Source organism: Erpetoichthys calabaricus, chromosome 12, assembly GCF_900747795.2.
Source record: "Erpetoichthys calabaricus chromosome 12, fErpCal1.3, whole genome shotgun sequence".
NCBI classification, from domain to species: domain Eukaryota; kingdom Metazoa; phylum Chordata; class Cladistia; order Polypteriformes; family Polypteridae; genus Erpetoichthys; species Erpetoichthys calabaricus.
Window position 1 is genome coordinate 119543986 of NC_041405.2, and position 25517 is coordinate 119569502.

Below are 25517 nucleotides of genomic sequence, written 5' to 3' on the forward strand. Positions count from 1 at the left end.
TTCAGATTGCAAATCTTCAGGAGTTCACGCTATTTACTTAACAGCACATGAAGATCTATGTATTTATAAAATTAAAGATACTTATACAATTCTAGTCTGTTTCAGGAAGGTTCACATATGAGTTTAGGATTTAATAACAAATGCTGGCCCAGTGAAATAAGTGGTTTTTCATACAAAAGAAGTAAAAGTAACACACTGTGACATATTACATGTTATAATAAGTAACTATATAACATTTTTATTATATGTATTGAGTAATATCACTAAGCTACTTTTAAAAATAACCTTTTCCACCGCATGTATGAACAAAGTCAAGTAATTGAGGATGGCAGTTTCCCAGGACAAGGCCTAGTGTAATCCCTGGGAATTTGCTGGTCTGTATATGTAAGAATAGCGACTAGTGGATTAAACAAGCAAAATATCACAGCACAAACATGTAAGACACACTGATGTTGTTGTGAGTGAACTAAACGTAGGAGACCTCAGCAAAATGTTCACAACGTTACAGTTAGCTTCACTTGTTTGTGGAGGTGATGTACTTGAATGTCAGTCAAAACAGCATGGAAATGGGGAGCCTGTGGCACTTGTGCAGTGTGAACTGAAACAGAACAAATGCGACCCCTCATTAGTGCTCGCCCACTTATTTCCAAATTCACTCTTTTCTGCTTGGGTGTGCCATGGAGACCTGCAGTAAACCATGATACCAACCAGCCCGGTTAATTTTTGCCTTACACCTAGTGCTGCTGGGATAATCACTGTCCCTGTGTGACACGAAACTGGGAGGATTACATTAATCATTTAGCACATTAGGATTAATGTACAATATCTGCCTATATTGTCTCTTCAGTTCCTGTCAGTTGATTACGCACTATGCGCGTATAGGAAGACACCAATAGCAGCAGGCAATATCTTTGCCAATTAATGTAATAGTTGTTAGGAAATAACACAATTCTTTTGCAAAATAACTCATTATTTTACAATAATTATTGTAATACTTTTGTGAAATAATGCAATGTGTGTTTGTGTGGTGGGAACATAGTATACAGTAATTATGTGCAACCATCAAAAAGATATGACAAGGCTGCAGAAAGCATGTACAGTTTGTAATCTCTTAACAATCACCAACAATCAAGGTGAAGATTCAGTTATCTGACCTGTATAAAGACGTCTTAGTTTTTTTGGGAATTTTAAAGAGACGTAATGAACAAATCTAATTGCATCTGGATACAGTACTGCACTTTACAACACAGGGTGCTTTCAGTATTTACATTTCATTGTTTATGGAAGTCGTTTTGGGTCTGTAAGTCATGTTTCTTATGAGCGGTTTGTTATGAAGGCACACATCACAATGAACAAAAATATTAACATGTTAACATTGTTCAGTGCACACACCATCTGTCACACAACATTCCAATGAGACAAACTTCACAGCCACTTTTCCTGACAGTGAAATGTCCCTCTCCTCTATAATTAAGCACACATGCCTCGAGCCCAGGTGACACTGCACTACTCTTCAGGTCTTCAGGGTGACTCCACATAACCGTTCCATGCTGAACTTAACCAGGCTGTCTCGGTCTCCTGGCCAGGTGTTCTCCCATGATACTCACACCCAGTGGCTTACTTGAATGTCAGTGAAACAGCATGAAAATGGAGGGCATGTGGCACCTGTGCAGTGTGAACTGAAACAGAACAAATGTGGCACTTTGTTAGTGCTCGCCAACCTATTTCCTTATATGCAAACGGAACCTTTGATGTTGGTCATTGTGGCCTATTGTGAAGTTTTCAGAATTCCCAGCCTCTTGCTGTAACATGTGAATGCTAATAACTACCGGGTTAACTTGACATGGATGAAGGAGCAAATCCCAGCATGTTGCTGAAATGATTAACCAATGAATTTATTGATTTCTTTGTGTAAAAATGGCTATTGTGTTTTAATTGGCTGTTCAAATTAATTCAAGTTAATATTGATAAGGTATCTTTTCTTTTTCTACTCCTTCACCTAAACATGAGCTAGTGTTTAACCGTAAATGGATTATTTTTATTAGACTTTGCTTTTGATTTGAATATTTGGGATTGTTCTTTGCACTTCCCAATCCAGTTTCTCAGTCTAATAAATAACAAACCACATTATTTCAGGTTTAGTATACATTACTATTAACAGTGGAACAGTCTGTCCACTCAGATAAAGTACTTGTTTTAGCTTATTAGTGTAGTTAGATTAATTTAGATCGCTAAAGTATGTTACATGATTGTATATTGGCCTGTAAAGTGGCATTAAAAGTTAACGAACATGATTTTCTTTTTCTTTTCTTTTTTTTGCAGATGATGTTGGGGAAACACTTTATGAAGAAATTAATTTGCATTTCCTGATGGGATTGACTCCACAAGACTTGCAGCCTCAGTTTGAACATAAGATGGGTTTGGATCACCTGGAGACTTGTTATCTTATATTCAGCATTGAAAAAGAACAAGCATAGAATGAGACATTTCATAAATCTAAACACACTGATCAACAGGATGGACATTAAATAATCGTGGGAACAGGCTCCGATAATTCTGGAATATCAGTCTTTGGGTTATAGAGCATTAAATGAGTTTTTGAGAAAAGTGTTCATAAATTAGAATTTCTAAAATCATTTCTGATATACAAAACTTATTAATGTCTTCAGTTCTTTTTTGTGTCATATTTACACAAGCATACTGCTATGACCCTGTATTGTAATAATTACGTTTGGAAAATGAAACAATGATTGATTCATACAAGTAAGTGACCCTGTGGTGCAGCTGGTAGAGGTGCACTTGGGCTGCAATTTAATGTTGGGCTTATCTACCTTCTTTGGTGGGTTCACAGGCTGTCCTTATGTTGATGTGTGTTCCTTCTGGGGTCTTTGGTCGTTCACCACAGTTGACGGACATGCTGCCAGGATTACTGATGACATTAAATTGCCCCAATGTGATTGTGTGCACGCACGGCCATTTTAGTGTGCCGTGTGACCGGCTGGCCTTGTATTGTGGGCATCAGTTGGTGTCAGAATAGACCCTGCATTGGGTTAGAGTGGATAAGAATGCAGTGGTTCCAGTTTTCCTTTTTGTCCTTAAATGTACATCAATAAATACCATGCTGAAAATTACATTTTTGCCAGAATATACATTATGCTTAAATACTGTTTATAATCATGAAAAAAACATGATTTAAAAGGACTGTTACATATTTTCCAAGGGTCATACACTGAATTGTCCTTGGAAAAAGTCTTTCGTTGTAGCACTGAAATTTGTGTAATAGTTTGCGATGCAAAGAAAGTATACCAGAATACATTTTGCGTTTTTTAAAATTTGAAATCTTTTCATAGTGTATTTTATTGTCTGTAAGGGAGACATGCTATTCAGAGTCTCTGAACAACAAATCTTTGTACTTGTGTTTTTATATTTAGGTCTTTAAAATAGATTTAAATAAATGTTTACTAATATGTTATGGGTTTAGAAATGCAGTTATTATTATTTAGTATTTCTTAAAGTTCTTACATTTTTGAGAGAAATGTATATGATTGCCATTGTAGCAATGTTTCTATGAAGTTTTTTTTTTATTAACTTGATAGGAATTGTTATGTATTGCAAAAAGAGAAATGGAAAACAATCGCAATGCTCTAAGACACTGGTTTCACAAATGAACTGATGCCTTCAGCTCAGTATAACATTGACTGTTGCTTTTGTAAAACTAGATTATGACTGGGAGAAAGATGTAGCAATTACTCGTATAATAAATAGTAATATGTCATAACAATGTGAATGGTTCATTTTATATTGCTAACAGTGGATACTGAAGTTTGTCTTGTTTTGAAAAAGTGTAAATCAACACTATGAAAGTGGGACATTTTTTACAGTTTTGTTTTGTGAGCCTATTATGTAATAATTGGAATTTTAGCGTTTAGCCCTGTTACTTCACAGCTGTCAAATCTGACCTGAACGGATCACTGTCAACATTTAGTCATCTCGGTTTCTCTAAATACTGACATTCAAATGTGGCAGAAAACTAAAGTGGCCCAGTATGAGTGAATGTGGATTGGTGCTTACCATAACATAACATTCTCAGACTTTCTTAATCTAACTGAAGGTCACAGGGCCCAGAGCCTTTGGTGCAAGTCAAGAATGGCCATGGACCAGTCGTCAGTCCATCACAGGACTTACTTGGGCACACTCCTATATTGACACACACACTGGGGCAAATACAGAATCTCCAATTCACCTAACACATAATTGGGTATGTGAGAAGGAAGCTGGAGTGTCAGCAGACAAACCCTAGGAGACAAGGGAAGAAAATGCAAACCCAACAAGGAAAACTATCTTGCGTGGGGATTTAAACCCAGGGTACTGGATCCATCCAGTAGCACTGCACCAGTCTTTATACCATATATATATGAATAGAAATGTTTTCAAAACAGGCTAAACTTTTATGGGACACATAATATGGAAGCTTATTCCTGTCGCTCAAAAAAAAAAACATTTGGCTTATTTCACAAAACTATTGCTATCTTTGGTATCATCATGCACACCCATGCTTCGATTGTCTAGTGATTGATAATGAGGGAGAGAGATGAAGCACATGCATAGTGTGCAATCAAGTGACAAGAACTGAACAAAAGTTATAGGTATACGTCTAGTTTTAAAATTTAGTACAGATTTTTAGCATGTAGGCAAAGCAGTAGCATAGAGCTAGCGTACCTGCACCACAATACCAGTCTGCAAAGAGTTTGCAAATTCTCTCCATGCATTCGTGGGTTGATTGGTATCAGCATGTGTGGTTAACTTCAGATGATTACCAATTTTAACACTAAATTAATAGGAATGTGTCACTAATACTTCATAATTTCCAAAAATGTTTAGTACTTCATGTGCCTGGAAGTACATAACATCCATCTGCTTTACCATCCACCCCCCTGAAGATTTCAGGTATGAACAATAGCCGTTGCGCTGCCACATCACACCATTTCAAAATAGTATCTATAGCAAATAGCTGAATTAAAACTAAACTGATAACTTTATGGATTGCACACAAGCACACTCTTTCTGCTTTGGTGTGCCGTGCATGAGGATATCTTCTTTTGGCTGCTCCCATTAGGGTTTCTTCCATATCTTTCTGTCCTCTGCATCTTGTTCTGTTACACCCATCACCTGCATGTCCTCTCTCACCACATCCATAAACCTTCGCTTAGGCCTTCCTCTTTTCCTCTTCCCTGGCAGCTCTAACCTTAGCATCCTTCTCCCAATATACTCAGCATCTCTCCTCTGCACATGTCCAAACCAACGCAATCTCGCATCTCTGACTTTGTCTCCCAACCGTCCAACTTGAGCTGACCCTCTAAGGTACTCATTTCTAATCCTGTCCATCCTCGTCATGCCACCTCCAGCTCTGTCTCCTGCTTTCTGGTCGGCCACCGTCTCCAAACCCATATAACATAGCTGGTCTCACTACCATCCTGTAGACCTTCCCTTTCGCTCTTGCTGATACTATGCATGAAAATATATATTTTTTTTAATTTCCACAAAAGTTCTGTCTTCTTTTCCTGCTAGTGAAATGTTCCTCTCCTCTAAAATTAAGCACACATGCCTCAAGCCCAGGTGACACTGCACCACACTTCAGGTCTTCAGGGTGGCTCCACATAGCCGTTCCATGCTGAACTTAACCAGGCTGTCTCAGTCACCTGGTGATACTCGCACCCTGGCCTAGCATTAGGAACAAGAGCTATTAAGCCAGGTGCAGGAGATGCTCTTGTGTCTATCTTTATTTGATCTTGGGAGTCAAATTTGAATCATTCTTACTTGCTGCTCTTCTTACCTCAAATTCTTAAGTGTGTTCCTTCTCGGTCTACTAAGCTGTCATCACTGTTTTAACAATCCCAGTATGCATAGGTAGCGAAGAGAGAAGCAGACAAATCTTAACTTTGCATACAGCTTTGTGAAATTGATGTTCACATTCATTTTGCCTGGGAATTCACAGTCATGAAACATGTTATTAAGAGGGTTTTTCAAGTAAAACATGAAGAATATTGCTCACTAATGTAGTATATACCTATATTTTTATATTGCCTTGTAATGGAAATAATCCACAGCTAACCATTATAACCATTTATATTTTACAGCTCTTGTTCACATCATCATTTGTGATGGGGACCGGGGGCTTGCAACTGTTCCACATGAATCAGGAATTGCCAGTAAGGTGTGGGTCATAAGCATGGACTGATTAAGTCCCTGCTCTTTGTAAACATCTCCAGTCACTACTACTGATTGGATGGTTTAGTGAGATCCTTGGATCAACCCTGCCACAGATGCTTACAGCCTCTAGCAGAGTACCAAGAAGACTTTGACTATAGATAAAATACAAGTTGTTGCTGGTGTCCTGTTCAACGCTACACTTGCCTGAGCACACGAATCCCATATAAGCTGAAACAATTCCTTCCACGCCTTCACTTTCAGCCGCAGATATCCAGGAATCTACCTGTCAGCTTTGGCAACATTTCCATAGTTTAATGACTTCATTCTCATGTTCTGATAATATTCCATGTATTCTCAGTATTTTACTCTATTTTAAATATACATTTATTAAATTTCAACAATGGCAGTGTATCTTGTGAAGTGTTCCTAAGCACGAACAACTTGTGTAACTATAGCAAAAGTGTATAGTGAATAGGGACCACTGGAACATAACCCCGCTTTTCCCATAGGATCAATGCTTCAGTATCTGTAGTTTCCATTTTTCCACAAACAACAATTGTCTGTATCACATACATACAACATGCAATGTTACTAGCTGACTTTTGAATTAGTTTAGGATCTCAGCTGGCTATGATATTCTATGCCTGAAGCCATGTGCATCACCCATTTACCAGAGCATCAGTAGTTTGTAACCGACAATGGACTAGGGCTAGGGCAAGCAAGGACGCGCCAACAAGTTTAAAGGTGCAAAGTGTGTTTATTCACAATCAAAACAGTGTCAGAAAGTGCAGTGCAATAAATCTTCAATAAAAAATTGTCCATAAAAAAGGGATGTGAGAAAGATAAAACCAATAAATAAATTCACATCAATAAACAGATATAATCCATTATAAAATCAAAGTCAGAATCAGCCCTTCCTGTCTCATCCCCAGTGCTTCTCCCACTCACCCTCATGGCTGAGACATATCAATCCAACTATTGTACTAGCCACCTCCATTGGTGCCCTCCGAGACACATTGAGTCCAGCTTCCTCCTACTGCCACCATTGTCGGTCATTCCAGCACCTTGCGAGCCACAATCACCCATGCTCTTAACAGTTCAGAAGGGTCAGTCCACCCCTGGAACATCATTGCCTTCACTCCACCATGGGTCATCTCCAAACGCTTCCCCTACTTCCCCCATATTGGCACAACCATCGGATTCTGTACTTTCTGTTTACTTTCTTGTTTTACTCTTCCTCCTTTTTTCTGTTGTTCTTGACCCAGTCAGACCTTTTATATCCCCGTGAGAGTATGTGCTTCCTTACCGATCAATGGAGCACTAATGACGGATGGCTGTGCCAAACACACTTGCCTATATGAATGGTAAATCAGCTAGATCCCCCATTAAGCATTCTGTAGCTGCATATCTCTCCTGCGTAAACCTACACCCACAGAATCTGATCTACACTGTTTAAAGTAAAAACTCTTGCCCCTCTTTGATCCTTCATGAATTCCTGACACACTGTAACACACCTGCAAGTTTTTTATTCCACGTTTGCAGAGAAGAGATGCTAGATATATTGGGAAAAGGATGCTAAGGATACAGCTTCCAGGCAAGTGGAAAAGAGGATGGCTTAAGAGAAGGTTTATGAATGTGGTTAGAGGGGTGCAGGTGATGAGTGTAACAGAACAAGATGCAGAGGACAAGAAGATATGGAAAAAGATGATCTGCTGTGGCAACCCCTAACGGGAACAACCGAAAGAAGAAGAGGAAGATTATAATGAATGAAATTTCTACAACTTAGTGACATTCTGTTCTTTCCCTCAGTGATAACATTATAACATTCTTCTGTTCCTCCAGATGATTTTATGTCCCATTCTCCCAGCAAGTGGACATCTCCTGCTCTCATATATTGTGCCACGGCATGTGGTTCGTTTATTTGACAGTATGTAGATCGGGGTAATTACATTCATGGCATTCGTAGTCTGAATCACAATCTGATTGTATGGGTGGTGTGAGGGATGGCCGGCCTGTCACCCCGCCAATACCCCCAGGCTGCCAGATGGAGCTGTCCCTGCGGCATGGAAGTGCCCCGAATACTAGCAGGGAATCATGGACGATGGAGTTTTCCTTTACAGCCCTGCTGGATACCACAGGGGCCAACAGATGATGCTGCAGGGAGGCCCAGAGAGTTGTTTGTGCCCTATAACCCGGAAGTACGTCGTAAGCAAGGCCACAAAGGAAATGACGTGCTTCCGGGATGAAGAAAAGGACTTTTTTATCTGACCCGGAAGTGATAAGGAATCACATGGACTGTAGGGTTGGAACCACTTCCGGGTCAGGGAATATAAAAGGACGATGGGAAATCCCAGACGTTGCGCTGAGTTGGGAGGCAGGGTGGCTAAGCGTCTGGGAGTGGAGGATTGTGATTATTGGATTTTTGATTTATGAGATTTGCGGAGAGGTGGTGCTTTGTGCACTTCATTATTATAATAAATAATCAGCTTTGGACTTTTACCTGGTGTCTGACGTGTAGTCTGAGGGTTCAAGGGGTCACGGAGATCTGAATCTGTCACAGTGTTTACCTACCAGGTAACACTTGTGGTTGGTCAGCAAGTCAGCTAACATCCATCACGGTGCCCTCTTTCAGTTGCGAGAAGCAGATCATAGAATGGTTGAAATAGTTTTACTGTCAAATAATGCAAATAATACTGCACCATGGTGCCTCTGACGCTGACATCCGAGGTTCGATTCCCGAGAATAGGTGCAATGAGTATGTACGCCCGATGAGCCCAGAATTAGGGCGAAACACGTGTCGCGTACTCTTTGCATTATTTGACAGTAAAACTATTTAAACCATATATATATATATATATATATATATATATATATATATATATATATATATATATATATTAGTGTAATAAAAAGCAGACACAAGCATAAAGGTTTGGGGGTTTTAGGCCCCGTATACTGTAATGCAAATAAGAAAATAATACAACAGACAGAAAAACAAAGGCAGGTCGGACAATTTATAATGAAGGACAGGAAGTGATGAAACGATGGGGAAAGCCGTGATGGTTGATGGGTACGTGATGTCATCATTGAGGGACCAGAGGTGAGAAAGGAACCCGGAAGTGGGTGGAATCAAAAGTCTTCCAGGAATGTTTATGGCGGTGGTGCTTCGTTTTTTTCTGAAGAAACAAGAAAAGAGAGGTTAGTACCTCACCATTGTCCCCTGGCACAACTTATCGTGGCGCCCATCAGATCCTTAAACCGCTCCCCATGCGCTCATGCATGACAATAGTTAGCTCAAGGGTTAATTAAATTTAACTTAAAGTTTAAGCACACAAAGTATCTGCCTCATCTTAGAGAAGCTACCAATGTAATTTTCCAAAGTTAGAATGTGGTAAACGAGTAACAAACACCCCTCTAGAAAGCGGAGATAAACTGATGGGAAAGCCCATACACTTTTCCTATGAAATTATGTTAAGATCAATAGGACAATCCACAAAACATCCCTCTTGACGTAGCCGTGCTCTGAATAATGTGAGAATTGACATTAGTCAGATAGTACTGTCATATTACAGTTCGTCATATTAAGAGTCAGATGACGTGATGTATTAGATGAAGTAATGGTAATTAGAAAAAGTATAAAAGTAGATAAATTGTTTAACTGATTGCTCATTCTTTGGACTGAGACATTTGTGCATAAATCAGTGCAAATAAAGAAATATTCTGCATTCTCATCTGGGCGCTTTGTGACTGCCTTCTTTGAAGATGGAGGAAATGTTTTTTCCACGACACCTTTTGATTGACCTCACTTGTATAGTAATATGTTCAATCACCTCATGTTATTAGAATGCATATTGAGCCTCCATGAAAATTAATTTTCACAACTCTTAAGTATATGGCTACAGCTTCAGACACAGTGTAGGAACTGACACTAGACAGAATGTCAAATGATGAAAGGGCACAACAATTAGCATTAATAAACTTGTGTGTCTTTGGGATGAGAGAGGAAACTGGAGAAACTGGAGCAATAAATAACCCACCTGGATATAAAGCAAATGTGCAAATTTGATCCAGATGGTAACCAGGCTAGGATTTACATACAGACTCCAGGAGCTATGAGGCACCGATTTTAACCACTATGGTATCATATAGCTTAAAAAAACACTTTGCAAACTATATAATTCACTTACATGTGCCATGCCCTTCCTTAATCATTGTGGTTATGTCACTTGAATTTTATTGCATGTAACAGGCAATAAAAACAAAAATACACAGATTCAGAATTCAAAAACACAGTCCCTCTGAGAAATGCTGGGTTTTACACTCCAATTGAACTCAGAATGAAAGAGGTCACCCCCATAGAGGATAACTTCACATTTCATACAACTTTTAATATGATTTCTGCAAAATGCATTTTCTACTTGTCTATCTGGTCCCTTTTCCTCGGGGAGCATGCCAGGGATACTGCTATGTCATTTGGAAACTGTGCTCTCTTTAAAGGCTTTGATCCTCCACTCCCCAGACACTTTTTTCTACTACTTCCATTTTTTATTTCAAAGCACCCCTCCAGATTGCTGTGCAACAGTTGAAGCAAGAGATTCAGCGAGCATGCTTTCTTTTTGCTCCTTTTTAATGCCAATAAATATTTCATTGAAAGGGAATAAAGTGACTTTGAAAGCAAATGGCTTCATCTTATGAGCCATGGATGGTAACTGTAATTTCATTGCCCTGTAATCCCATGTCCTTGAGGCCTCTTTAATTTTTTATGCATTAAGCCAATGTTTGAGGGAAATCTTCTCCTTTTACTACATGAAGAAAATCTTTTCCATTTCAATATTTTTCATTACAGCCAAAAAACATGGAAGATTTAAGAAATAAAACTTTCAAGGAGAGTTTATGACTTTCAGGGGCGTACTACTCAATTAATCAATTTTTAATATGTACCAACATGGACAAAACGATTTCAGTAAAATCCACCTTTTTCCTGTGTTCTCAAGATAATAAAGTTAATGATAATAACATTTTGGGAATAACAAAATGATTTTTCAATTCAAATGTGTTCTACATCATGCCCATAATGCAAAGACAGCCATCTCAAAGAAAAATGTCTTGGAAAATTACAGCACAGGCTTTAACGTATTCCCTACTGCTCTCACTTTGCTCTCCTCAGACTTTCTTTTCAAAATGATTTATTTAAGCCCCTTTGTTTGTTATCAGGATATGCACTGCTCAAAAAATTAAGTCAACACTTAATCATCACCGTCTAACACCAAGTCAATTAAGCTTCAGGGATATCAGTCTGTTCAGTTAGGAAGCATAAGCGATTGTGAATCAACTTCATCTGCTTTGGTGCAAATGAAAGTGATGACAGGCACACTGGAGGGGCAACAGCAAGACAACCCCGCCAAAAGGGAATGGATTTACAGGTGATGGCCACAGACAATTGCTCTCTCCTTATCCTTCCTCATTGATTCTTCTATAGTTTTGCATTTTGCTAGTGTCCACGTTGTCACTACTGGTAGCATGAGGCGGTACCTGCAGGTTGCACAGGTAGTCCAATTCCTCCAGGATGGCACATCCATACATATCATCGCAAGAAGGTCTGCTGTGTCTCCCAACATAATCTCAAGATCATGTAGGAGATTACAGGAGACGGGCCGTTACACAAGGAGCAGCTAGTCAGAGCCATAGAATGGGAATCAACCCACTAGCAGAGCCAGTGTCTGCTTCTTTGTGTGAGGAGGAACAGACGGAGCACTGTCAGAGTCCTACAAAATTACCTCTAGCTGGCTACTGGTGTGCATGTTTTTAACCAAACTGTCAGAAACTCCATGAGTGTGTCATGAGGGCACAATGTCCTCTAGTGGGACCTGTGCTCACAGCCCATCATCATGCAGCTCGATTGGCATTCGCTACAGAATATCACAATTGGCAGCTCTGCCATTGGTTCACACTGAGCACATTTGACAGAATTTAAGAGTCTGGAGATGTTGTGGTGAATGTTATGCAGCCTGCAACATCATCCAGCATGACCGATTTGGCAGTGGGTCAGTGATTGTCTGGGGAGGCATATCCTTGAAGGGTTTCACAGACCTCCACATGCTAGGCAACGGTATACTGACTGCTGCTAGGTACTGGGATGAAATCCTCACAGCCACTGTTAGACCTTAATCTGGTGGATTGGGTCCTAGGTTTCTCCTGGTGTAGGACAATGCCTGACCTCCTGCGACCAGAGTGTGTAGGCAGTTCCTAGATGATGAAGGCATTGATGTCACTGACTGGCCTGCATGTTCCCCAGACCTGAATCCAACTGGGAACCCCTGAGATGTTATATATCGGTGCATGCAACTAAGTAGCAGCACAGACTATCTAGGAGCTTACTGATGCCCTGATCCAGATCTTGGAGGAGAGCCCCCAAGTCACCATCATTCGTCTCATCAGCAGCATGCCCAAACTTTGTTTGGAGTGCATACAGGCATGTGGGGGCCATACTCACTGCTGAGTCACATTATGAGTTGCTGTGATGAATTTCACACAAGTTAGATCATCCTGTGATTTCAGTTTTTGACATTGATTATCTGTGTGATTTTGAATCCAGCCCTCAATTGGTTGTGTGTTTTTGGTTTCCATTGACCGTTGTTACATCGTTTTGTTCTCAACAAATTACACAGTATTACTTAGTCCAGTGGAACCTCGGGTCACGACCGTAATTCATTCCAAAACTCTGGTCGTAACTCGATTTGGTCATGACTCGAAGTAATTTCCCCCATAGGATTGTATGTAAATCAATTAATCCATTCCAGACCATATAAACTGTATGTAAATATATTTTTTTAAAGATTTTTAAGCACAAAAATAGTTAATTACTCCATACAATGCACAGCGTAATAGTAAACTAAATGTAAAAACATTGAATAACACTGAGAAAACTTTGAACAGAGAAAAGTAACATTGTAAGAATTCAGGCTATAGCTTTACGAACCGCTCGCTGTAAACACTTTTTTTTAATGAGTTTTAAGCACAGGGAAAACATGAACATTTGAAAAATCCATAATTTAATAAACAACCAAGAAAAGTAACATTGCAACAATGCATGCTATGAACCGATCGCTGTAAACAGAAGTGAAGTGTAGGTTAAAATCCAATAGAAAAAAGTCTTCATTAAATACAACGAGGTTAAAACAATGCTGGAATCAGTCTCTTTAAAAACAAGCCCGGTGCGTTCTTTAACTGCTTTCACGGCCTTACGCAGCCAGCCCTCTCTCTCTCTCTCTCGCTCGTTCGCTCACTCTCTCGTGCTCTCTCTCTCTCTCTCTCACTCGTTCACTCACTTTCTCATGCTCTCTCTCTCTCTCTCGCTCGATCGCTTGCTCTTTCGTGCTCTCTCTCTATCTTGCTCACTCTCTCGCACTCGTTCGCCCACTCTCTCGTGCTCTCTCTCTCTCTCTCTCTCGCTCTTTCGTGCTCTCTCTCTATCTCGCTCGCTCTCTTGTGCTCTCTCTCTATATCACTCGCTTGCGCTCTCTCTCTCTCTCTCTCGCTCGCTGCACAGGGAATGCACAGGGAGAGACTGAACACATGCGGAAATCATCGGCGCGTACAAACCGGTAGTGAAACTGGCTTGTTCGTCACCCGAGTGTGTGGTCGTGAACAGATGCAAAAGTTTGGTGAACTTTTTAGTTGTAACCCAATTTGTACGTGGTCTGAGACGTTTGTGACCCGAGGTTCCACTGTAAAGAATATCCACTTGAATATGTCATTCATCGAAATCCGATATGTGATTTAAGTGTTCCCTTAATTTTTTTGAGCAGTTTATTTATAGATCTACTGGAAGACTAGCAGGTTCATAATTAATAATTTAATTTCTGATCACAACCCAGTCAGGTGGGTTAACAAGAAGCTATCATTTGAAGGTCTCTCAAAAATGGTTCTACTCATTTACTCTTACGTAACACGATCATAACAAGTCTTCCTTGTATCTGTAGATACATTTCACAGTCTATGGGATGATTAACTGCTTTCTAGCTGTCATTTCTTATCTATGTCTGTATAAGTTTTGAAATGTCAGAATGTCTATTCAGAGTGACTCAAGCAGAGTAAGAGTAATTTATTGAAGAAATCCACGACAATAGGAACACTGCACTGTAAGAGCCTATCAACTCCAATGATTTCATTTTACCAATTTTATGAGTCACAGGAAAACACCTCCTAGCCTGATAAGATCTGGGAACACGAAAGGTCTGGCTTATCCAATTCCAAACCTGAACACTGTTGACATCTCAGTATTATCAACTTCTTAGATGATATCCAATAAAGTCAAAGACTAAATCCTTTGTGGGGTTCCAATTAACTAATTTCCTAAAAAAAACAAAACACCTGTGTCCTTTTTCTCAAAACTTTCTGATTTAAAGGATGCACTCTCAGTCCATGCTGGTTTACTGCTGCCACACACTCATCTTACACTGTCTATCCTGTGAAGTGCTGCTGTCCAATCCTCTCTGTAAAGACCTTTCTTCCTGTATAATTCTAAAAGTTTTGCCATTTGTTTCTGGTTTTAGAATACTACTATCTACTTTCTTTTGCATCAATAATGAGAAATGCCAACACCCTTTACACCTCAGCTCCAAATTTAATTGAACTGAAAGGTCCTTTATGATAACTAAGGGTTAGGGTTTTACTTACTACTAGCTATCACTGTTGTTGAGGTTAAAAAGTTAAATGTTACCATCATCTGGTCCCTGGACAGCTTCTTAGTCTCATTGTTATACCCTTACAATGATGTGGGACATCACCTCCTCAAACATTGTAACTTTGGCTCAAATAACTTTGAATGAAGTCACAACCACATTACAATATACAACAACTTGTTATAAACAAAGTACAGTTCATAACTGTATGCTAAATGTATTATTAGAGGTAAATTAGAAATAATGTACTTTTAATTGTTCTTTTAATTCTATATGTAAATTTGTACAGTCCTTTAATCCCATTGGTATTGAGTCTTTCTATGGCTCAGAATGCAGTGTAAAACAGTTAACCCAGAGTGCAATTCAGGGAGAGCTGTGATGATTGGATATGCAAAGTTAGGCCTGAATAACACTCAGGACAGTATTCTGCTGCCATCTAGTGGATAAAATGGCAACATGCTACAAAGAAAAGCAGAATATTTCTATGTGTTCTGCCACTCTATGTGAACTTATAAATATTCATGAGTGGGGTGAAGCCTTCAATCAAAAATCACAATGGTGTGGAAATGAAAATCTTTAAAGCCAGTTTTAGAACAAACTGAAACTAAACCATTAGTTGAATCAAGCGATAGTGATGACAATGGTGATCAGATGTTGACATGGAAACTCGAGTATACAGTACTGTACAACTGAAAGGCTGTAATATACCTGCTCAATTCTGTTTCATGAGCTTCACTGTGGTGCAAGTAGCTGTGTGGCAAAAAGACAAAATAACTGAGATCAGGTGGAAGGACAAGAGAAACGTTAACCACTACGCACTGCTCTCAATGCCGCATCTGCGTTCTTGTCTGGGGACATGTAGATTTGGAAACCACTAAACGTTGTGCTGCGGTAGCCTACAATCAAAAAATTGGTGTGATCAATTGTGTGGATCAGGCACTGACAGTCTACCCTCTCATTCACAAGTAACAGAAAAAATATTATAAGAAAAGTGCACAAAGACACATGCTTCTACTGTCCCGATTGCCACATCGAGCTGTGCATTGGTGACTGTTTCAAAACATTTTACACAATCAGTACAGCAGTGGACACCTGACATACCTCTATTTATGTTGATGTTTTGGTGTTTACATGTTTCTGTTATACGTACGTAATAACATTTCTTCTTGTTGAAAATAAATTTGACGTTTTTGCCTCATTTTTCCAGGAGTAAAGATAATGCTAAGGAGTTTAATAAACACTAAGTAAGGTTAATAAGCACTAAAGTAAGAAGTAAAGTAAGAAGTGGGTTGAAAGATGACTTTAGTATTGAACATCACATTGTAAATGTAAGCTGCATCTCTATTTGAATATATTTTACAGAATAACAAAAATGCATCATATTTTGATTTTGAAATGTTCAAAATAATTTGTCCTATATTTCAATCAGTTTTTATTATAAATATTGTTTCATATATACATTAATGTAGAGATGTTCATATGCACACATCTTCTTCTAATTTACCTTTTTAAAACCGTGAAATGTTATTGTTATTATTATTATATATTATTATTATTATTATTTTTATTATTATTATTTATAAACTATGCCTCAAATACATTTTTTAAGTTAAAAAACATTTTATTATCTTGATATCATTTTCATTTTAGATATATATAGTTAGAGTAGGTCTGCACCAGGAATCTTTATTAGGTCCTCACCTCTATATTCCGGTTATGGATGTGTTGATCCATGGGATAAAAGACCAATCCCCCAAGTGCATGTCTTTTGCTAATGATGTTGTGTAGCACCAGAAAAACGAGAAGGGCAGAGGAAGATGGAAGAATGGAAAAGGGCCTTGAAAGAGAAGATTGGAGATAAATCAGAAGGAGACAGAATATATGAGGTTTAATAATGATCAGGATTCAGATGTTAGCCTGCTATTGAAATGAGTGGATACATTTAAATATCTAGGATCAGTGATAGCCCAAGATGGAAAACTAAGGGCAGAGATAACCCATAGAGTACAGTGTGGATGGTACAATTGTGAGAACATATCAGGAGTATTCTGTGATAGAAGAATTAAGGTCGAAGGATAAAGGTTGGATTTTCAAGACAGTGGTTAGACCAACAATGAAGTATGAAGCTGAGACATGAGCAGTAAAGGAAGTGCAGGAGAAGAAGTACGATGTGACAGAAATGAAAACGTTGAGATGAATGTGTGGAGTTTCAAACAAAGTACAGAATAGGAAATGAGACAATCAGAGGTACAACAAAATTTGGAGAGATATCTAAGTATAGGAAAGAAAGTTGAAATGGTATGGACATGTGATGATTAGAGACAATGAAGAAGTGGGGAAAAGAGTGTTGGGATTGGAAGTATAGAGCAAGAGAAAATGAGGGAGGCCAAAGAGGAGCTGGATGAATAAAGTAAAAGAAGATCTGAAGGAAAGGGCTTAACTGGCAAGGAAATTCAGGACCGAGCTGTTTGGAGAAGGTTCATCCAGCACATCAACCCCATATAGAAGTAGAAAAGATGAAGAGGAAGAAGAAGAAGAATTATATATAAACAGTGCAGTGAAGGGTAAGTTGGAATTTTAAGAACAGAATGTTAGCGTCTGGTGTTAAATACAACAACATCACTGAGGACTTCTCTTTGTGTTTATTTCATTTAGTTGAATGTAATCAAAAAATTATGTTTGTTTCATTCTTTATTTGACAAGGATGCCGACACTCAACCAAATGTTTGATCCAGCTAACATTAGCTAGCAAGCAGTGAACAGAAGCTTAGTTAGGACTAAAATGGAAGTTTGGTCACGTGTTAAATCCTCACACATTTCGAATTTTTTTGTCAAAGCTGAGCGCAATGTCACATCTACAGAAGAGCAGAACATAGTTGGTGAGAGGCAGGTGGACAAAGCATCTACAGGAGTATCAGAGAGAGTCACAGGGACAGTAAAGCATCTTTATGCCCTGTGCTTTTATGCTAGTCAGTATACTGAACAATTACTTTATTCACAAATCAGTGAAGAAGGTTAGGTGTATGTGCGCTGAAGTGGGTACAAGGATAGACTTGTGTCCAGATGATTGTGGTGGGCCATTCTGGACCAAAGCCCATTTCTAATATCTGATCCCCAATCCTTCCCTGTGATTATGTTAATATAAAAAAACACAAAATTTAGAGAAACCATTTGGAACGGTGCTTAGGGCTGCTGCCTGAAGGATCCAGTGGCCAGGCTAATACCCTGTTCCTGATTATTAGTCTGTGTGAAGTTTGCATGTTCTCCCTGTGGCCCCCCTGTTTTCCCTTTGGTTAGCTTTCTCCTTCCAGATCCTTAGAAATATGTGTTATAGGAATTGGGCCCATGTGGGTGTATGCATAAGTGGGCCCCATGACGGGGTGGTGTAACATCCAGGCTGGTTTGTGTATTGTGCTCAGTGTTACCCAAAAAGGCTTCAGCCCCCTGTGGCCCTGAATTGGATTAAGTGGGTTTGAAAATGTTGTTTTATTTCATGGTAAAACAGGACATATAGAAAAATACAAAGGGCAGTATCCTTTTTTTTTATCTTTTATTGAATTTATTAAAAGCTTACAATCAAGTCAAACTTAACAAAACTAAATTCAATTCAACCCTCATCCATGAGAAAGAGAGGAAGGCCAAAAGACGAGTAAAACTTTGAGATTTGTAAAGAAGGAAAGAAGTCCTTTTCTCCACAGAAGGAAGTGTTCATCTGTTATAGTCCAATCTATATGTGTTTGTTCACAAAATACATATTTGTATTTACTGTATCTACATGACCTCCATTGAAAGCTAATTGAAACAATCCAGTTGGTTGCCCATGAAGCCTCATCTAAAACAAAGAATGTTAAATGTCTTAAGTATTTTCATTCAGGATTAATTTATCTTTGCTCGATAACCAGTCTTAGGGTTTTATGAGCTGCAATTTGCAACACCTTAACTGTCAGAAGGGTAAAATATCTGCTACAAATCTGCCACCAGTTTGTCATGGAAAAATCAAAATAAGCCATTTTACCGGGCGTGAAATAAATCATCATCATAATTGGAAAGCTCATTTATTACGTAAACATGTCATAACAAGGGCAACCTAAGGCGGTCCTGATCTGTTCCCCATGATATATAATGTGGCAGTTTATAGATTTAAATGAGCAAAGCAAAAGCATCATGTGGAGGATGGTGCATCCCCTCAGTTCTTGGGAATTTGTCTGCTAGTTGGGATATTTTAATATCAACTATTGTAGGTTTGTATAAGTGCCTCACTGACTCAAATTGCTTGGCTCAAACATTTTACCTCTTTTCAAATCTCAGAATGATTTAATGTATGTCATTATCTTCTTGCCTGCAGAACACTTTCTGCTTGCTTTGTAAAGGTTAGAAACTTATATTTCAATACCGCTTATTTTTTACCACAAAAGCATGTGGAAGCTTTCTTTTGTTTTTCTATTTCATTCACTCCCAGCAGGTTTCTGCTTTTCCAATAAACAAGCTGCTTCATCTGGGAAAGAGTTCCTGCCAGCACCTCTGGAGACAATTCGTGGTAGTGTGGGCGTGCAAAGCTGACAGGACGCATTTCATTAGATGAGGATTTTTGAAGGCTGTTACTGTCTGTAAGGTCACATATGATACACAGGAAATTATGATGCATCATAAATCAATTTGCCATGGTTTATGGCAAAAATATTTATACTATATTATATGTCTGTGCTGAATATATCTAATGACCGTTATTTCCAAATGTTCTTTGAATGAAAAAATGTCAGGAAGTTATAATGAGTAAAAATGAATAGAGCAATATATAATGCTATAATATAATGTATATATATATATATATATATATATACATACATACATATGGAAGCGAAGGTCTGTGATATGGTTTGCATATATGTAGTTGGAGATCCACAAAGGGAGAGAATGAATCACGTATCATAAAGTAGCTTTAAGCTACTTTATGATACGTGATTCATTCTCTCCCTTTGTGGATCTCCAAATACAAATATATATATACTAGCCAACCCGCGGCGTAGCATACGCTGCATAATTATGTATTGATGGGTGAACACTTCCTGAAAGACACAGTTGTCCAAATGGGGTGGGTTTGAGGATACCACTGTAAGTGAATGAAAAGATGGAACTCTGGAGAGAGCAACATACAATTGTCCGTGATGGAAACTGGTTTTGGCAGATATAGGCATATCGTTTTGAAAGTGTGTCCCTTTGCCTTATTAATTGTCATTGCAAAGGCCAATCTAACAGGAAATTGTCTGCATGTAAACATAAAAGGCAAATTTGAATCTGATGGGGTCAGGGAAATCTGGGGAATAAGGACAGTTTGTGAGGTAGGAGCTGCGATTGTTTTACACCCCAGTACATTGCGGTGAATGCTGAGAACAGTCAGTCTAGTGCCTTTACAGAGACTTCTTGCTGGCATGAGGTTTCTGAGAAGCATGATGACTGAACCAATTTTAAGTTTGACTTTATGCGGAGGCATGCCAGTGGGAGTAATGGCTGCCCCGTGGGTCATGGGAATAACGCTGCCGGATTGCCAGTCGGCATCATTTATGGTCAGAACTACGACGGTATGTGATCTTCTTCGAACCTCTGACTTTCGTTCTTGATTAATGAAAACATTCTTGGAAAATGCTTTCGCTCTCACGCGAATTGTTGGCTCTGTAGTGCGTGTGCCATGGTAGGCTGCTTAGTGAATTGTTGGTGGCGGGGCTCGGTCTTGCATGCGTCTTGCTTGCCATGGACTTAGTGAATTATTTTATATATATATATATGTACACTGCTCAAAAAAATTTAGTGAAGTCAGCAGTCAGTGTATCATTGCCTAGCATGTCAAGGTCTGTGCGACCCTCCAAGGATATGCCACCCCAGACCATCACTCACCCACCACCAAACCGGTCAAGCTGGATGATGTTCCAGGCTGCATAACGGTCACCACGGTGTCTCCAGACTCTTTCTCGTCTGTGACATGTGCTTAGTGTGAATCTGCATCTCATGTATGAAGGGAACCGCGCACCAATGACAGGACTGCCAATTGTGGTATTCTATGGCAAATGGTCCCACTAGAGGATGTCGGGCCCTCATGCCACCCTCATGGAGTCTGTTTCTGACAGTTTGGTCAGAAACATGCACACCGCGAGCCTGCCAGAGGTCATTTTGTAGGACTTTAGTAGTGCTCCACCCATTCCTAATTGCATAAAGGAGCAGATACCAGTCCTGCTGCTGGGTTGATGCCCTTCTACAGCCCTGTCCAGCTCTCCTTGTGTAATGGCCTGCCTCAGTGGTATCTCCTCCATGCTGTTGAGACTGTGCTGGGAGACACAGCAAACCTTCTTGAGGTGGCATGTATGGATGTGCCATACTGGAGGAGCTGGACTACCTGTGCAACCTGAACCAGCTGCAGGGAGCACCTCATGCTACCAGTAGTGACAAGGACACTAGCAAAACACAAGCAAAACTTGGCTCTGCACAACCCACTATAAGACAAAAAGTTGTACTCTTAGACAAAAACTGTAATCCAATGAGGCAATGAAATTGTTATGCAAGGTGTTTGAGAAATAAAGCTTCTGCTGACAAAAACCAACTTTTATAATAATAATAATAATTCTTTGCATTTATATAGCGCTTTTCTTGCCAGAAATCCTATTTAAACTTTGTGCATGATGATCAACTCGTACTTCCTGAAGCCTTGATGCATTATTTATGCCTGATGGGAATTTAGTCCTCATCATGGCTCTACCACAAATTTGCATATTTAATAAATATACTTGAAAAAATGTTTTTATGCTGTATATACTAAATACCATTCTTTCTGGGTCAATGGCCTGAATATCATTGGTTCCAAATGGCTATAGTTACGCAGTTCTTTTTGCCAAGCAACAATTAAATTAATTAAAATTCCCTCGAATCACTAGTTCATAATTAATAACAGATCAAAACAGCCCAGGCTTGGAAGGTCCTCCTAGGTTCCATGGTCTATGAATGTTTACCATACTATCACATAGCTAAACAATGTGAAAACTAAAAACAAACTTAAAGGCATCGATTTCTGTTTTATGGAGTAGTTAGATAATATAAAGAGTGATAAAAACACCAAGCACTCATAGCTGAAAATCTAAGCTTTCATGCAAGTAAGTGAAAAATCTTTCCATGCTCAGCATGTCCAAGCCTGTACTGTAAGTACCCATACTCTTCAGAAGCTTGTACTCAGATGGCATAGTGGCATTGCATTAAATGTGTAATAACAGGAAAGTCAACATTTCAGATAAAATAGCCGTACATTAACACTAGCTACAGTTAACTATACCAAGGGTGGGCGATGTTGGTCCTGGAGAGCCACAGGGGCTGCAAGTTTTTGTTCCAACCCAGTTTCTTAATGAGAAGTCAATTATTTTTGGTGAAACACTTATTGCTCAAGTGACATTTTGATGCTTCATTTTAGAGTTCTCACTTGTTAAGGTTCTCCACCCTTATTTCAATCTTAAGCAGGTGCATTCAGTGTTTTTAATGGCTCCTTATTAGTAATAAGATGTAAAAGACAAAGCAGCCAGCAGTTCTTCCTTTAGCTTGTTTCCAATTACATCTGTGTGTTCATCATGCACTGTTTGAAATAGACAAACATACACAGGCTTGGTCTGCAATAGAAATAAAATCCTACAGTACTTCTATATATGTGGGCGGCACAGAGAAACAGAATAGCGGAGGATTAGTAACATTTTATAAATGCTGTTTTACTTATATTTTGTACAAATGACTGATGAACAGAAATGCAGTATGCATAGCAACACCCAATGCTAGACCAAAGTAATGAATCTTCATGTAGTCCCTACATTGATGGGACACTAATATTGGGGAAGGACCATGAGAGAGAGCGTCAACAGGGCATCATCTCCCCTGACATGCTAGTGGGAAGCCCCCCTGGGTCGCTGTGGAACCACGGATTCCAGCATAGCATGCTGGGAGTTGGAACTCACTGTAGCCCTACTGGTTTCTGTGGCAGCCACCGGGGGAGCTACAGAGCCCTACTTTGGTCTTCCACCACACCTGGGAGTGATTCCAGATCTCCCTAACAAGACTCCTGGAATATGGTATGGCTTAAAAGGAGCCAGCAGCCACTACTCTGGGAGCCACAGTCAGGAGGAGGTGTATGAAGCTTGCCAGAGGAGGAGTGGTGGAAGACGAGAGAGAGTGAGAGAAAGAGAAAGAGGAAGAACAGCCAAGAAGGAGACAAAGAAAAGTGCATTATGCTGTGATGTATTGGTGCTCTGTACTGTGCTGCTGTGGGGAGTGAAAGAAAAGTGCTTCCTCACTAAACAAACATGTGCTGTGTTGCTAAACTTGTGCCTGGTGTCTGTTTGTGTCAGGTTTGGGTGGCTGGAGTGCCCCCTCAGGCCACATTAAGAACCACCCTCAAAGCCGAAGCAGCCGTTTCATCTGCTGCTTCCCCTTAAATAGTAGTCAAGGTAATCCTGCAACTACTGCATTAGGTGGTGCCATCCCTCAGGGTTTGACCAAAGGGAAAAAGATAACACAAAGATTAAATAAACAAACCAGATTTGAGCCATGGATAAAACCCATACCGATCCATCACAAAACGTGGTTACTTCCATTACCCCAAATCTCTTTGACATGTCCTCTGTCTTTTTTTTTTTTTCATTATGCTTTCCAAGACCTAGAAGAAGTCTAGTACTGACCTTGTTTTTTATTTGTAAGTTGTTATTTATCCTAGGCAGTTTGAAAACCAGGGTGTCTCAGGGAACTTTCGTGGTGAAAATGAAGCAATTTGGTGTGAGGCATCTCAAGGTGGTCTCTGTTAGTGAGAGATCAGATCTTGTCTACAGCCCTGAAGAGAATCTTATTTTAGAACTGATTAGACCACAATAACAATCTAATGGATTTGAGAAGAGGTTGTCAGACTCATCATCTGTTATTGTATTACTTTTGCAGCCGATTTCTTGACACTAAACAGACATGCCTTTATAAAAGTCTCTGTGCACCCGAGAGGAGATAACTGTAACACTAATGGCAGACCTAGTTTATTTCATAATTCATTTCCACAACCATTGCATTGACCCTGGTTGGTTAGGGTGTAGTAATAAAAGAGTTATTCAGAATAATAGTTAAAACAGATGTTCAGCAAATAAAAATTTAAGGGCTCATTGAGCATCACTCATGTCGAACTGGAACATGTCAAAGTGCCTTCTGAAAGAAATCGACTGACAGCCAGCATGCAAGAAATTGAATTGAAATTGCCAACCTGGCACATAGGAAGCTATACTTGTTCAACCATTCTACTGTTCAAAAGCTAGGCAAAAATTGGAATTGACAATGGGTAGTAAAGGAGAAGTATTGTTGTTGTATCCCACACAGAAATTGCAAGAAAGTGTTGACCTCCAAAATGGTCAGGAACGCAGGCCAGAATCTCCCTTGGTCTGCCCAGAGGGAGAGCACACAAAGCCAGCTTGAGATCATCCAAGACTGCTTGGCTTCAGCTTACACCAAGTGCCAGTGCTAGGTTATTTTGTGCCCTAGGCCAAGCATATTAGTGCGCCAACCAACTGTTTGGTAGCTAACCTGTGCGCCTGGGTATTCCATCCCCCCACTTTTTGATCTGCGTCCTAATGCACCTTAATGGTGATGCCGGCCCTGCCTCTACCAGTGCAAAAATGTGATTTCAAATCAAAGTTTAAAAAATATATTCTTGAATGTTCCAATATATCAAAAATGCCCATTTACAGAAAGGATGACTGCAAATCCTTGGTTAACAGATGAAAAGGGCAAATAAAGAATCATCATAAATAAAAGATTTATTTTACAAAATTGCTTTGTAACAAATTAAAGCTCCATGGAGAACAAGAACCAAAAGGAGATGCCATGAAAAGTCTAATACAATCCAAAGCAAACAAAGTCCCAATACAAGATGAAGAAATCATAATCCAAAAACAGAACAGTAAAATATCAAAACCCAAAAAAATCAAAAGAATGAGCAAGACCAAAAAGAAGACACTCACCAACCACTAAGCACATACAAATGTACCACAAAGGGACTCCAATTCCCATCATTCCTTATAAGGCTGGGAGCAGTCCCTCTGTGGGGATTTACAAGTGGCCCACAAAACTATCCACAAAACACAAGGGGCATCCATCCATCCATCCATCCATTATCGAACCCGCTATATCCTAACTACAGGGTCACAGGGGTATGCTGGAGCCAATCCCAGCCAACACAGGGTGCAAGGCAGGAAACAAACTCCGGGGGGCACGCACACACACACACCCACACACTAGGAACAATTTAGAATCACCAATGCACCTAACCTGCATGTCTTTAGACTGTGGGATAAAACTGGAGTACCCGGAGGAAACCCACACAGACACGGGGAGAACATGCAAACTCCACGCAGGGAGGACCCAGGAAGCAAACCGTAGGTGTCCTAACTGCGAGGTTTGTAGAGGGCCAGCATTGTGAATTATTCAATCCTTGCCTTAATCAGTTTTGGCTCTCATTATCACCATTGATGAATTATTCATTATACACTCTAACTTAGGTCTCCTAACTACGAGAGAGCAGCGCTACCCACTGTGCCACTGTGCCTCCCAATACAAGGGACAAGA

The 25517-nt window shown here is 39.6% G+C and overlaps 1 protein-coding gene across 5 annotated transcripts in view; it reads left to right on the forward strand.

Moving 5' to 3' along the window:
• Positions 1–3426, forward strand: part of nek12 (NIMA-related kinase 12) — a 39621-nt gene extending 36195 nt beyond the window's left edge. For all 5 annotated transcript variants that reach the window (XM_028816071.2, XM_028816069.2, XM_051935092.1 and 2 more), the window contains one exon: positions 2323–3426. In XM_028816071.2, the coding sequence (XP_028671904.1) occupies positions 2323–2477 (155 nt within the window). In that variant the 3' untranslated portion in view covers positions 2478–3426. The remainder of the gene's footprint in view (positions 1–2322) is intronic.
• The last annotated feature ends 22091 nt before the right edge of the window (positions 3427–25517 follow it).